Source organism: Cydia pomonella, chromosome 21, assembly GCF_033807575.1.
Source record: "Cydia pomonella isolate Wapato2018A chromosome 21, ilCydPomo1, whole genome shotgun sequence".
Lineage (NCBI taxonomy): Eukaryota > Metazoa > Arthropoda > Insecta > Lepidoptera > Tortricidae > Cydia > Cydia pomonella.
Genome location: NC_084723.1, coordinates 9305567 through 9320670, shown reverse-complemented (window position 1 = coordinate 9320670; position 15104 = coordinate 9305567). Strand labels below are relative to the sequence as shown.

General features: G+C 38.2%; 1 protein-coding gene across 3 annotated transcripts in view; it reads left to right on the top strand.

The window, feature by feature from the left end:
* The window catches only part of LOC133529735 (phosphoacetylglucosamine mutase), a 42297-nt gene that overhangs the window by 19923 nt on the left and 7270 nt on the right, over positions 1 to 15104 (top strand). For all 3 annotated transcript variants that reach the window (XM_061867534.1, XM_061867533.1, XM_061867535.1), the window contains 2 exons: positions 13286 to 13445; positions 14170 to 14324. In XM_061867534.1, coding sequence (XP_061723518.1) covers positions 13286 to 13445; positions 14170 to 14324 — 315 coding nt within the window. The remainder of the gene's footprint in view (positions 1 to 13285; positions 13446 to 14169; positions 14325 to 15104) is intronic.

The following is a 15104-nucleotide window of genomic DNA, read 5'->3' as shown; positions in this document are numbered from 1 at the left end:
CCAAACCGCGCGGTGTAGGAGCTTAGAGCGGCGGCACTAGAGTGAGGACAATTCGATAGAGCTATCGATATTTTACATGTTCTGAACATGAGTAACATGACCTTAGAGTTTTGACATTTTTGTTTTAAGTTATAATTGCCATAGACTTAATTTATATTCCTTTAAATTTTTGACCTTATTTACGAGGTAAGAATTTTAAGGTACGTGTAAGGTATATTAGTTGATCCATAAGTTCTCTCACAAAGGTTTTTACTGATAAAATGTAATACAAAGCTTTTAATTAAAAAAAAAAAAACATGTACCATGATGCGAAAGCTTGTTTATGCTTAACTAATCAAATTGGTTTAAATTTTAGTCAGTATTTGATGTAATGTTTGTTTAAATTGTTTACTTTGGGATTGTCGTTAGACGTGAGCGCTTCATTAAAAAAATAGTTTCAGTTTATTATAGCATATTTCGTCACAAATTGAAAGCAATTCCAGCATGTTACATAGAGTTATGAAGAACTGCGAAAGCAAGTTATAGTAAATTATATTGTAAGTATAATGCACCATTAAATAAGCTTTTAAATCATATGTACGAATAATAAGGAAAGAGTAATCATAATTATCAGTAAAAATCTTTCTGATAGAACTTTTGGATCGACTAAGTATAACAATATACTATTATTTTAAACATATTTATATTCTATCGTTATATAAATGAGGTGAAGTGTAACTGGAAACATTTTTCTTGAAAATGATCCAAACAAATAACACTTTTCTCGCTCGTAAACCAGTTAGGGCCCTCTACCTGTAGCATCTATCCATTTTTTTTAATACTGGAATTTTTCGGGAAACTGAAAAAAATTGCAATCATGAACATATTTGATTATACCCAGTGCAGTTATTCGAATCGTTGCTAAGAACCTGAATAAAATATATTTATAGGTATAAACTATAATGTTATAAATAAATTGTACTTAATTAAATCAGTTTATTTTTTGGCTTACTTATTCGATTTTTAATCCAAATTAATAAGTATTAAATTAAACATTAGGTGCATATAAAATAATTGTAAAATTTTACTTGAAAAATAATTACTTTCATACACACTATATCCAAACATTTTTATCGATAACGCTCAAAGATCAATTATATGCAAGAGCACCACTCTACTTCGCGGCGTCAATGAAGGGAGCGGTTGGCGGTCGTACCAAGAAACAATAATGCCCCTGTGAATATCGTTAGCGGTTTAATGCATTGCGCCGTTGCTATGGACACTACAAATAGTTTTCCATGCCAAAGCGTCAATGTAGGATGCATAGATAAATTGCCACGCGTTTGTATGACAACATGGTCTGACTCAGAAAAATCATATGTCACTGGATTTATTTGTTAAAATGTGTGGTTTTATTGACTAATACGTGAAAAAAAATGTGGTATGTAACTCCATGATCCTTATAGTTTTTGGATGCACTCCTATTTCGACACAAAATAACGCTATAATTCGGCATTTCAATAAAATTGACGCGCACATTGTTCAATGACAGCTAATTTTCTACTGTCTTACGGCGGGCCGGTATGGCCACGATGTGGCCATGTCGCGGCGACACGCGCCACGCCTCCGTCAGCCATCTAGTACTTTCTATGATCTGAGGTTGTAGTACATGAGGACGGGGATGTAATGAATGTATCGCAATCGCTTGTAGGCGTCTAACACGTGCCTTTCCAACGAGTTTCCTCTTTAGACAGCGATGGCGACCGCCTCGCCTATTACTACCACGACGACAAATAAGCTACCAATCCGAACCTTATTGCAATGACATAAGGCACTGTAGAGTGCTGTTAGTACATGCAGACAGTGATGAAAGCATCAAAAGCTTCCGTTCGGAGTCGAGGACGTACCGTTCCAACGCGTCGCGTCCTTAGACGGCGATGGCGACCGGATCGTTTACTACTACCTCGACGACAAGTTACCTATCGTAAACCTTATTGCAATGACATAAGGCACTGCAGAGTGCTGTTGGTACATGGAGACAGTGGAACTTATGGAAGCATCAAAAGCCTCCGTTTGGAGTCGAGCACGTACCGTTCCAACGCGTCTCAGAAACATCTTTACAAGCACACTTTCGTAAAATGTATACATCTCTAAGACAATGGCAATAAGGTCGTGTGCAAGGGCTGGTCCGAAAGTTGTTAACTGCTATGGCTCCACTCATGCGATGCAATATTAAGCTACAAAATTACATGGACACATGAACGGAATTCATTAATGAAGTGGATATCCAATTTTTTTTGACGTTCGATAAATTTGACGTTCATAAGCGCATTGTAATTTATGCCTACTTGAGTAATAAACTATCTTTATTTTGCGGCTGGGTGTACATACATATCTGTAAATTACAATGTGACTACGAAAATTCATCTAATTTTCCATGTTATCCTGGTGAACGAAAAAGAATAGCATGATCAAAAGCATTATGTGGTGAACTCCCAAAATTACTCAAAACGCCACCTACCTTTGAAATATATTATTGTCATCTAGTACAATTTTTACATGTTACTTCACACAGTTACTGCTGTGCTGTCATAGCTTTATTTGGAATCAACTCTAAGAGTTTATAACATAAGGTAGGCTTTAGCAAAACGCTTAATAATGCAGAAACTTTCATTTTCATTATTGAATTTCATGAAACTGAAATTCACTCATATCTGTAACGGTATACGGTTGATTATAGTAGAACGTAGAAAAATCAATACAGAAACTGTCGTTTTCATTTGTGCTGTGTTGAATTTGAATAGTGCTCTTAGGTTTTATGCATTCCTAGTACACGCGGAAGAAAAAACCATCTCAGTATTCTGTTGTATCCTCACTGCACAGTTTGAGGGTCAACTCAACTACGAACTCGTTATAATTATTATATTAGTAAACTGTTTATATATTATTAAAAATAGTATTTTGTACAATCGTGAATAACTTAATAGAGAGCTTTTCAGTCGAGTACCGTGTTTAAGCAACGAAGCTTGCCGAGTTGCCCAAGTAAGGTACGAGATTGAAAAGCTTGATTATATCACTATTGTATACAATACTTTTTCTCCGAGTCATCTAAAATAATCCTTTTTATACTAAAAAAACCTTAATAATTAATGAAAATTGGTAAGTATGTCAGTAGACAAAAATGTAGACATAAACGCGCGACTCCTGACTCCCGCCCCGCGCCCGTTTAGACTTTTATGGGAGCGCAGCGGCACGTGATTGGCCAATTCTTTTTATAGTTGACTACAGCGTATTGAAATGAATCTTATAGTTGAGTGGGAGGCCATACATGAAAAGTATGCAATTATAGTTTGGTACACGAAATCTTAATTCAACCATTACAGTCAACGAGTATAAAAAACTACTATGGTGCCCAGAGCTCCGGACACCGGATCTCGGAGGTACCGGTCGAAATTTCTTGATTACATGCAATCTTCTAAAAGCTACGGCGTCGTTTGGCCAACTCTACAGTGCGACAAAATAGTAGAAAATACAGAGGGCGCCACTTTCTTCGTAACTGCCTGTCACATTTTTGAATTGTTTGCTTGTGTAAAATGCTTAAAAATGTAGACATAAACGCGCGACTCCCGACTCCCGCCCCGCGCCCGTTTAGACTTTTATGGGAGCGCAGCGGCACGTGATTGGCCAATTCTTTTTATAGTTGACTACAGCGTATTGAAATGAATCTTATAGTTGAGTGGGAGGCCATACATGAAAAGTACGCAATTATAGTTTGGTACACGAAATCTTAATTCAACCATTACAGTCAACGAGTATAAAAAACTACTATGGTGCCCAGAGCTCCGGACACCGGATCTCGGAGGTACCGGTCGAAATTTCTTGATTACATGCAATCTTCTAAAAGCTACGGCGTCGTTTGGCCAACTCTACAGTGCGACAAAATAGTAGAAAATACAGAGGGCGCCACTTTCTTCGTAACTGCCTGTCACATTTTTGAATTGTTTGCTTGTGTAAAATGTTGCAATATTTTTTTCAGTTCCATTTTATTTTGTTTCTGTTTTTTCATATCACACTGTATGTGCTTCCCCTATATGAATAAGCCAGCATAGTTTTTTTTCTTTTTATTTTCTAAACAAAAAACTCAAGAAAGTTTTTATTCAGAAGTCAGAACCATATATCAAATAGTAATAGGTAACAAATGTTTATTAAAAAAAAAAACTTTGGAATTCAGGCCATGTCACTACAAACCGCGATTGCAGCTCGCGTTTTCTTCCGGGTGTACTAGGGTCGTATGAAAAAGTATAAGCTTATTTAATCCAGAATCCAGAACAGTATACAAATAGACCAGTAGGTTATGTCCCAGTAATTCTAAAGAGTTTAGATATTTTTACGTGTTGGAGGTTTATTGCGAGTCGCAGTTATAAATATGTATTAATAAAAACACTTTGCAATCATTAAAATAAGATTGTAAATAACCACATTTTCCATTCAAAATTTTAAAATCCCCCTACACAATGAAACAGATGAACTGATAAGAAAAAAACAGGTAAAAGAACTAGGTACCGCTAGAAAATCCGCTTTACACAGACAGATACACACATATAGGGATAGCGAGACTGATGTCAGAATGGAAGAGGGTGCTTGAGAAAGAGCAAGATAGATACTTTGTAGATTAAGGCTAGTTTTAATTAGTTAGTACCTTGTTTAGTTAAATGTTGAATCTATGTAGCGCATTGGTGTAAACTGTAATATTACTTAATTTATGATCCCAATCAATATAGCGGTCAAACTTATAACATCCCCTTTTTGTGTCGGGGGTTAAAAATAGTACTTCTAAATAATTCAATTGCGCCGCCCCCTAACTGCGGTATATCTATCTCTTCCCTGCCGAATAAATAGGTAACCTAAGTTGCGGAAACAAGCCCGCCAGTACATATAACAGGTGACCTACATACCTAATATATAGTATAGCTACAGCTACCTCCTCAATTTGATGCGGTCCCAGTAAACGCGTAAGAAAATTCAGAGTAGCATCGATTGAATGTTGACCCAATGAAATTTCCTTTTTTGTTGCCATTTTGTAACAAGAGAACTAAAACAAAAATCCTATTTTACGGTGTCCGCGACCTAGTCCTGAAGATTTTCTACATTTTCAAAATGCTCATACTACTGTCAACAACAAAAACTAAAAAAAATACTGTCGTAAGTAAGTAAGTAAAGTAAATATTATTTATTGCACCAACAATTAAACATTTTACATACATGTAAAATTACAAATGAATTTTAAAGGAAAATAGAAAAAGGTAACAATAGGCGGTCTTATCGCTAAAAAGCGATCTCTTCCAGACAACCTTTAGGTAGCAGGAAATTTAGAACTCATACAATAGTCAACAGGTAGTGCAAGGATCTGTCGTATTTAAAATCTTGCATATATCTTTTTTTAAAGATTGCACATGGCTATCTCTTCCTATGCACTTTCTCTGCAGGTAACAAAGAATGTAAAAGATATGTGCTAAATGCGTGGTGGCGGAATAAAAGTGGAAAAAATGTGTTCTTTTTTTTCATATGTCAACTGTCAAATAACTATTGTGGACCATAGCCGCCAGGCTGGCACCACTGTCCCACCCTCATCCAATATTTGCAGCAGCTTAAGGACACGTTTATGAAAAGTTTTAATTAGACTCTGGTAGACTTGACCGTGTGCAATGTTGTTATTTCAGTCTACCTGACAATTCTATGTATGAAATATATGCTATGGTAAGAACTGTGTTCTTCTGAAGCTATAGCTCTCTATCACCTTCCTGTATAAAGGATCGATAGGTACTATTACTATAGCATCTAGAATATCAAGATGAACTGGTGACCTATATACCTAGTATGGCAACCTCCTGAATTTCATGCAGCCCTAGTAAACGCGGAAGAATATTCTAGAGTAGATCTGATTGGACTCTGACCTGGTGGTCTGACTTTCTGTATGTTTTTTTAAACATAAATTTAATACAATGATGCAGATTTCAGGAGTTTTTATACAATTTTCTATTCAATGTGAAGAATCGAATATATATTTTGCATACGTCTGACGTCTGACAAGATACGTCCGACCTTAGCGTCCAGCACTAGGCTTTTAAGAAAATATTACCTAAAAAGTTATATATTAGCTAAATATACGATTTTGACTCTCATTTCTAACTTTTCTATTGCCTTGATAGAGTTGGTCCCATACAAATATTTGCTTGTCATATCTTTAATGAATTTTTAGAATGCCAATTACACCATAAAAACATTCTAATATTCAAACTAACCCCAACGAGGGTGCGAAGTGTTAGGGTCGGCAACGCGCCTGTAACCTCTTGAGTTGCAGGCGTCCATAGGCTACGGAGACTGCTTACCATCAGGCGGGCCGTATGCTTGTTTGCCAACGGCGTAGTATAAAAAAACTATACTTAACAATGTCACCATAAAAAGTCTAATATGCGAATTATGGAAAACAATCTACGTTTAAATGCTCGTTTCGTTATTGTGGAACTGTGTCTCGCTGCGTCTGCGTTTTGGGCTGTGATCTTCATCTCCTGCAGTGTATGCAGTCCTGGTAAACGCGGAAGTAAATGCGAGCGAAGTTACAGGTTGCGTTTGAACTATGACCCCGTTATTTTTGAGTTTTTTTTTAGGAAAACATGATCACTTCACTCGCTCCGCTTGTGGTTCAATTTTGGAATCTTACGCTTGCTCGGGTATCAATCAATAGTGACACCAATGCCAATGCACGAGCGGTTAAACAACAGCTTTGCCCCCTTGTAAAACAAATAACTATAAAATGCGAATTATGGAAAACATGCCATTTTTAAATGATGTACTCGTTATTATTGAACTGTCCCTACTCTCGTCTCTTCCAAACCTACATCTGTCTTCCTTAGACCTAGTTCCGTTTTGGGGCCTCAGTTCATCTCCTATGGTTTCTGCAGTCCTGGTAAATGCAGAAGAAAACGCGAGCAAAGTTACAGGTTGCGTTTGAACTTTGATCCCATTGCACATTGCGCTTTTATCATTTAAAAACTCGAATATTTTACAAGCTTTTATTTAACTTGCCCTGTTAGTACAAGTATGTAAATATATGTTTGTTTATTTGCTAGGGTGGAGGGTGGGTGAAATCTTGGAAGCTAACTTTGACCCACTTCCCGATTTCCGATTGAGCTGAAATTTTGCCATGCCATGGCAACTCTGTGAATTCTGTGATAGAACAACTACTACTTCTTCTTCTTTTAAAATATGGCTTCCATCAAATCTATGATGATTTTGCCAATGTCAAGTTTCGTTGTAAGTTTTAAGTGTGCTCGTAGAGCATGACGTTGTTCGGTAGTTGCTTTTAGTAAATAGATAGCTGGACTTTACTAAAAGCCACGATGGATTGCCGGATGTTGATTAAAACATGGTTAAACGCGTTTCAAGATTAGTTTTTCATTAACTGCACACTTCCACGATAGTTCACTGCATAATAAGCTATCAATACTACACTTTGAACAACATAAATGAGCAAAACACAAAAAAAAAATTCTCGAGACGTCTTCGCCATCTTGAATCTCAACGACAACCCCCCTGATAGAACAACGCAAACTTATTGTGTTCGGGGTTGTTAGAATTGTTTCGATGAGTATTAGTTGCCTGTGGAAAAAAATAGAGTTAGCGATAAAAGCTTAATTGTACTAAAAATGTAATTTTATTATTAGTCGAACTTTTTTAAAGACATTTATGAAAACATGTCCACGAAACGGAGTATTTATTCACAAAAACAAATTAAAACTACTAGTAGCCATACAATTTTATCTTTGTTTGGAAAACGTTTTTGGCATGTCATTTTGACAGTATTAGAAGCTCTGTGTGTTATGTATATGTTGTTCCGTTATGCGAAGCTATTTCTGCTTACACTCAAGCTGTGATACCACTAACTTCGTCCGATAAGTTCTTTACTAAGTGATCCACGTTCAGAGCCAGTAGGGGTACAGTTCATTAGAGTGCCCATTATTAGGCCACTATGCACCTTCTTTATTTTATGCCGTCCTAGTAAACGCGGAAGAAAATGCAAGCAGAGTTATTGGAGTTTGCTGCAACTGATCTCACTTTATTTTGGTCTCAGGGTCATTTATGGTTTTAACAATTTTAAAAACTGTGTTTTCAGTGTTTTTATGTACCAGATACTAAAATGAATGAAGTTCGATTGTCCCAATTTGTCTTTTAGTACAAAACAGGATGATTCAGGTGAAATTTTTCGGCTGAGTGTACTTACCTCCCAAACGGATAAGCCCAAAAAAAAATTTTTGTTGCCGGATTTATCGTGTATATATTTATTTCACTTTTATTGCACAAAAGAAAATACAATAATACAAAAGGCTGACTTAATGCTATAAGGCATTCTCTACCAGTCAACCTTCGGGCAAAGCAAAGCAGTGTAGCTTTTTGTATGAGATGAAATTTCGTTTTTAATTTGTCTCATGGTAAATGTAATCTACAGCACTCGCTCGTTTTTTATTTATTTGTTAAAATAGAGAAATACTAGCGTGTCCGAGTGGTTCAAAACAAGACAAAGAAAATAATTTCGACCCAGGGCCTGGATGATATAGATTTAGTATTCCTCAACATTGAGGGTCGTGACCTCCATTTTCTACTACTTTCTCTCTTATGATCTTTCTCCATCTGGTTCTGTCTCTGGCGGTGTGGAACGCCATGTGAACTGTGGAGTCAAGAGCGGTGCGGATCTGGTCAGACCAACGTACTGGACTGCGTCCGCGTCCAGGCCTCTTCCCATCCACTTTGCCGGTCATGATGAGATTAATATTAATAGACTTCCGCAAAGTATGAGTTGTGATATGAAAAATAATCCATAGTCGGGTTATAGTTTTTTAAAAATTATTTTCCTGATATATTATTTGTGTTGTTGACCCTCAGTCTCTAAAGCAGGTGACCTAGTGCACTCGGTTAAACCTAACCTCCTCTGTTTTATGCTGTCCTGGTAAACGCGGAAGCATAATCTAGCAGAGTTAGCGGGGCAACTGGAGAGTTTATGTTACTGCTACATAATGTACATGGCGTTAAAATACGAGTGTGGGATACGAAAGTGAGTTTCATGAAGTCATTACACGAGTGTTTTAATGCCTAATTACGTACAGTTTACATATTATAAGCTCTCAATGATGTGTTCAGGATCCGCATATCTAGTGTTGAGTCGTTCCCGGGAAAGTTACTTAGGTGGGAAATTACCTGGAAACGTTCTCGGGAGCGAGTTTTGGGAATATTCCTGGGAACGAGGGAAATTTCCGGGGAAAATCCCATAAGGGAATATTCCTGTTTCCGGGAAATTTCCCACGGCACATCACTAAATTCTCAACTGATACTAGAAATAAGGTCTAATTAAATTGTTTTATTTTCAGAGATGTTTGAAGTTTGGATGTCAATAATGTCATTATTAAATCGATATCGACGTTATTACCATTCGGCCTTTGTCCGGCAGTGGCACTCTTTATAGACTTTAAAAAAATTGTGATTCAATGATAATTGAGCACTATTATTAAGTTTGACTGACATGTGTGTATGTATGTGTATGTGTCTTGAAAATAAGGATATTGCTGTCTGTAGGCACCATAGCTCTTAAATGGGTCAACTGATTTTTCATTTGAAAGCTGGTTTCATAGCGGTGTTTTTAGACATACCTATTTTATCGAAATCGAAATTTCAGACAGCACACTTCACTCCGCGAATAACGCCTAGGTTCTTAGCTACTCTAGGGCTACTCTGGAGAGATTTGGAACTATTATTCATAGCTACATATTGCAACAATTCTGCCTAAGGAGTTCCTGTTTCTTGCTTTAATAACAAAAATACGATTCAAGGCACGCGTCCTCGTGAATGACACGATATATCTATGGGATATAAAACGGAACTAAACTTGATAGGTACCAACTTACTCGTACATAATTTTGTAGGTCACGAGTGCAATATGTTTGTCCCCCTCTATCCGTCTCGTTCTAGTCTAGACAAATAGTTCACCTAAATAGTGCAGCGGTGGCAGCATGGTTCCATTTTTATCACTTGTCACTATACCTGTCACTTTCGTGCTTACATACTTGCTAGAACGTGACAGCCATGATGACAAATGATAAAGAGCCGACCATCTTAGCCCTACAGGTTGTATTTGTTAAGCTAAAGCTTACCGTCTACATTTTATGCACGCCTGGTAGAAGCTGAAACAAATAGTTGGCAGTGGATATACTTTTGATTCTGCTGAAAAGATAGTTTTGCTGGGAAACGGTGTCGTGTCGTTTACGAAATACAGTACCCCTAGTGTAAATTTAGTCGATAGCGAAACGTGACGTACGCGTTTGCGTTAAGTCTCATTTTGTATAGGTTTTTGAACAGCGCGCCAAGCGGGACGTTTTGGAAAGTCAAAAATCTCATACAAAATGACACTTAACGCAAACGCGTACGTAACGTTTCGCTGTCGAAAATATTTACACTAGGGGTACTGTCTAGAATATACCTACTAGATTTTACACATGTTGAAGTTCTGGCTAGACTGAAACTGGGAGGCATTTGACGACTATCTCGTTCTACTCCATGTTATTGATTTTCACATTTAGGTCACCGGGTGCACTGGAAACTAGACCTGCATTTTATGCAGTCCTAGTAAACGCGGAAGCATGGCTGGCAGAGATAGTTTGGGCTTACTATGACCCACTTCCTTATTTTCTATTGAGCTGAAATATTGCATACATATGTATGTATATCGGATGACAATGCAATATTATGATGACATGGAGCTGATCTGATGATGTAGACAGGAGGTGGTCATGGGGACTTTGTGATAAAACAACACAAACTAATTGTCTTTGGAGTCGTTAGAATTATATCGTGTGTGTGTGTGTTGAGAATGTGTATTTTTTGCCTGTGGAAGGAAAAGTATAGTCAGCGGTAAAAGCTTGTACCAAAAATTTAGTTTTTGCCAAAAACTTTTATTCTTTATTCTTTATTCGTCCTTTATTGCACCATTATAATGATTTATTTTACTTTACTTAATGATCTCTATTACGCAATACAAGAAGGTACAAATGCCAGTCAACAATTGTTTCAAACAGAAACTTGCAATTTTTCAATTTTTCTCAGCAAGACAGGCAAGTTAGGCACTGGTCCCACCGCGAGCGAGTAAGCTATGAACTATCGGCTATTTTCTAGCTCAAGAAACGAACAAAAGATAATCGCTTTCGTGTAAATAAAAGAGAGAGATATATATTTATAGTTCATAGCTGGCTTGTTCACACCGCCGGCGAAGACACTCTCCCACCGCCCGGCGAGTAAGCGATAATTCCATACAATGTTTACTAGCCGCCCGCTGATTGTCAACTGTTTCTAGTACATAATTTTACTAGTTGATAGCCGAGCTCGCTGATAGTTGGCGGTGGGACCACTGTTTTCTAGTTGACCGCCGCGATAAAAGCTATCGACTATAAAACTAGCTCAGCGGTACTCGCCGGTGCCTGCTTGGCGATCAGACCGATCATTTTACCTTATGAGGCGGATGCGAGTGCACGTATTTACAATGAATTTAAAACAATCATATGAACTATCTTTGTTGTCCAGTTCGGATGACGATGATGATGTATTTTATAAAAGCGTGTGTGTAGTGGCAGTGGCAGCAAGTGCTTATACGAAAATGAAAAAATTCTATACTTTTTTTAGATTGATAGATTTTGACGTGTGCCATGTGCCAATTGAAAGAGATCGATTTATTTAACAAACATTTTGATTAGGATTTTCTTTTTTTTAACACCTTGGCTGCGGCAGTTAAATATACCTTGTACATAGTTAACCATACTTTGCAAGTGGTCGATCGAACTTATTATATAAAGGAAAAAATTGCGGGTTAATCGCATCTACCTGTCTCTACCGCACTAATAAGGTACCTATTTTTGTAACACTCAATTGTAAATTTTTCTTCATAGTAAATGTACGAAAACATTTTTATTTATTTCTGACTTTTTTGTACATTACCGAAAGCTGACCCACGGAAACTATTGATACTGGATAGGAATAGAATCGATAGACATAATAAAAAAGTTTGTCAAAAATTTTCTCGCACCCCGTATGTTTTTTCAAAAATCTTTAAACGCCAATCTTTATTAATTTGAAATAGAAGGAAGGTCTTCTAAGACCATTTTCGCTTAGCAGTACGGAATCTGGTGCTGCACTCACTGACCCAAAATCTATTTCCACCCTGTATAGGTCATTGGCGAATAGGGCCCTCTTAAGTTTTTTACCTTTATGCTGGGCCACCCGGCTGAGCTAGTGGAGCGAGTAATCGCCCGTCGCACGCAAACACTCGCTTATAGCTCAGCGTCTAAACTAGTAAAACTATACTCGCTTCTCGCCGCTCGCCCACTAGTTTGTAGTTTATAGTTTCACTCGCTTATAGTTTGTAGCCGGCGGTGGGACCAGTGCCTTATATAGGTAGCTTTATAAAATTGGGGATACGCTTAAAATAGTGCGGGATAATCAGGCTTTAAAAAAATGAGAAAAAAAATATCTACTACGATGTTAAAATTAAATGGCCCTTCTTGCAATTAGACAAAACCTTGTGTGTTTATTTTATTTCAATATCTTATATTATGTATCAAATAGTGATTCTTGTTGTTAACTCCTGGTTCATGTCAGGATGGAATTAAAAAAATAGGCCAAATTTAAACGGAACTTATGAAAGCAAAAGCTATTAATACGTGCATACATAACCATCAGATGAATGTGTGCGTGAGATCGGGAGAGGTAGCTTGGATGTGCTAAACATCTCTCCGGTCGTATGCAACCCTGGTACAGAGCAGCAAAAACAGCTAAGTACAGAACTGTACTTGCAAGCTAGTGTACGTCAACAAATCGGTGCAACTGTACTCATTACTGCTATGAGCGTATTGCAAATCTATACAATGTGCAGATCGTGTCATTCACGACGACGCTTACCTTGACTTGTATTGTCTTATTAAAGGTTAGATTTGACGTATCTGCACGTCGTGGTGGATGACATGAACTGTACTTGAGGCTATTATTAAAAAAAAAAGCTTTTGTTTGTAAAGTTTGTTTTCTATTTCTCTTAAGAATGTAAGGTACTATGGAGTTGGCGGTGAACCACTTCGATCCTTACGAGCGAGCTTCCCATAAAGATAACCAATGATGAGACTAACAATAGGTAGTAAGGACAGTTTATTAGTTGTTGTTGTTGAGGCTAAGATCGCCTTACAATTTATTGATTGTAAGTTTTATTTGATTTCAGTAACAAAATGCACCTCCTGGACGGCGATAAGATAGCAACTCTATTAGCGAGCTACGTCACAGAGCTGCTAAAGGCGTGCGAAGCGACCGACTTGAAGCTCGGTCTCGTGCAGACCGCATACGCCAATGGAGCGTCCACCAAATACATCACAGAAGATCTGGTAAGTGTCACAATGAAAACATTTCCACTTAAAAATATTAATGACCAGCAATAAAGTTACTGTGTTGGTGAGTTACGTCACAAAACTGCTTAAGGCGTGCGAAGCCATCGGCTTGAAGCTCGGGCTCGTGCAGACCGCATACGCCAACGGATCGTCCACCAAATACATCACCGAAGATCGGGTAAGTCTTGCCCGAAAGTAAACTTTAAGTAAAGGCGAATAAGATCGCAACTCTGTTAGCGAGCTACGTCACACAGCTGCTAAAGGCGAGCGAAGCGACCGACTTGAAACTTGGTCTCGTTCAGACCGCATACGCCAACGAAGCGTCAACCAAATTTATTACGGAAAATCTGGTACGTACATACGCCTTCATGCCATCTCTGTGCGTCCTAGTCACTCTCCACAATATCTGGCTATGTGTGTTTAAGCAGATATTCATTGATTGCATTAGATGTGTAAAGTCTACGACAAAAAAAATATCTAAAGCGACGCTTGTTTTATCCTCTCATTAAATTGGAGATCTGATAAGATTAGCTACATACGTTACTAAATAGCTGCTCAAAAATACAACTGAACCGAACTGACTTTACGCCTTCAAACACATCTAAGACGCTGTTTAGTCTTAGACGTGTTTGAAAGCGAGAAAATTCACAGAAAACGAATTTAACAATCTTTTTGTCATCCGAATTTTACAATTCACTTTACAGTTCTATTTCTGTTCCAGAAAGTACCAGTGTCATGCGTGAAAACAGGCGTAAAGCACCTCCATCATGCGGCGCAGTCATACGACATCGGAGTATATTTCGAAGCTAACGGACACGGCACGGTTCTATACAGCGATAAGGCTAAGACTACGATACGACGCATCGCTCAAGAAGGGTAAGTTCAACTGTTCATTTCATCCTTCTTCTTTCCCCTAGACCGGTAGTCTCATTTACTTGTGGTCGGCCGACCTCGACCGCATCCTCCACTGAGCACAATTGGCTACTTGACAGTTTTTTGTAAATAATGTCAATCGATCTTGATTTTCCTGAGGATCAAATGTCTATATGGGACTCATGGCATTTGAGCAACACAAAGGTCAGAAATGAGAGTTAAGTCTGCTGCTCGCACTCGACGATTGAAACGCTTCTAACAAAATGATAATGTAATGTGACGTCACATTACATTAGTCTGACCTAAATGTATGGAAGATCAAGAAAATTGCTATTTTGACCGTGAAATATTGCGTTTATGTATATAGTTGTCATACAATTTATTTTTCAATAACATTTAACTATTCCTAGCAGAGCTCAACGAGGGGGGGGGGGGGGGGGGTTAGGGTCGGCAACGCGCATGTAACTCCTCTGAAGTTGCAGGCGTATATAGGCTACGGAGACTGCTTACCACCAGGCGGGCCGTATGCCTGTTTGCCACCGACGTAATATAAAAAAAATGTGTCAATTTGAGCTTCTTCAAGGTCTCTTTCGACCGTCGTCACTGTCGTCAGCCAAGTGGCGCGTGGTCTCCCATGGCCGCGTGGCTGGGTTACAGGCAGGTTCAAGGCCAGTTTGACCGGGTGGTCTTCGCCACTGTGGACGTAGCCGTACCATCTCAGGCGTTTTCTTTGACTTTTACGATTATTGGCGCGACTCTGAAACTTCCCCGGACCTTTTCGCA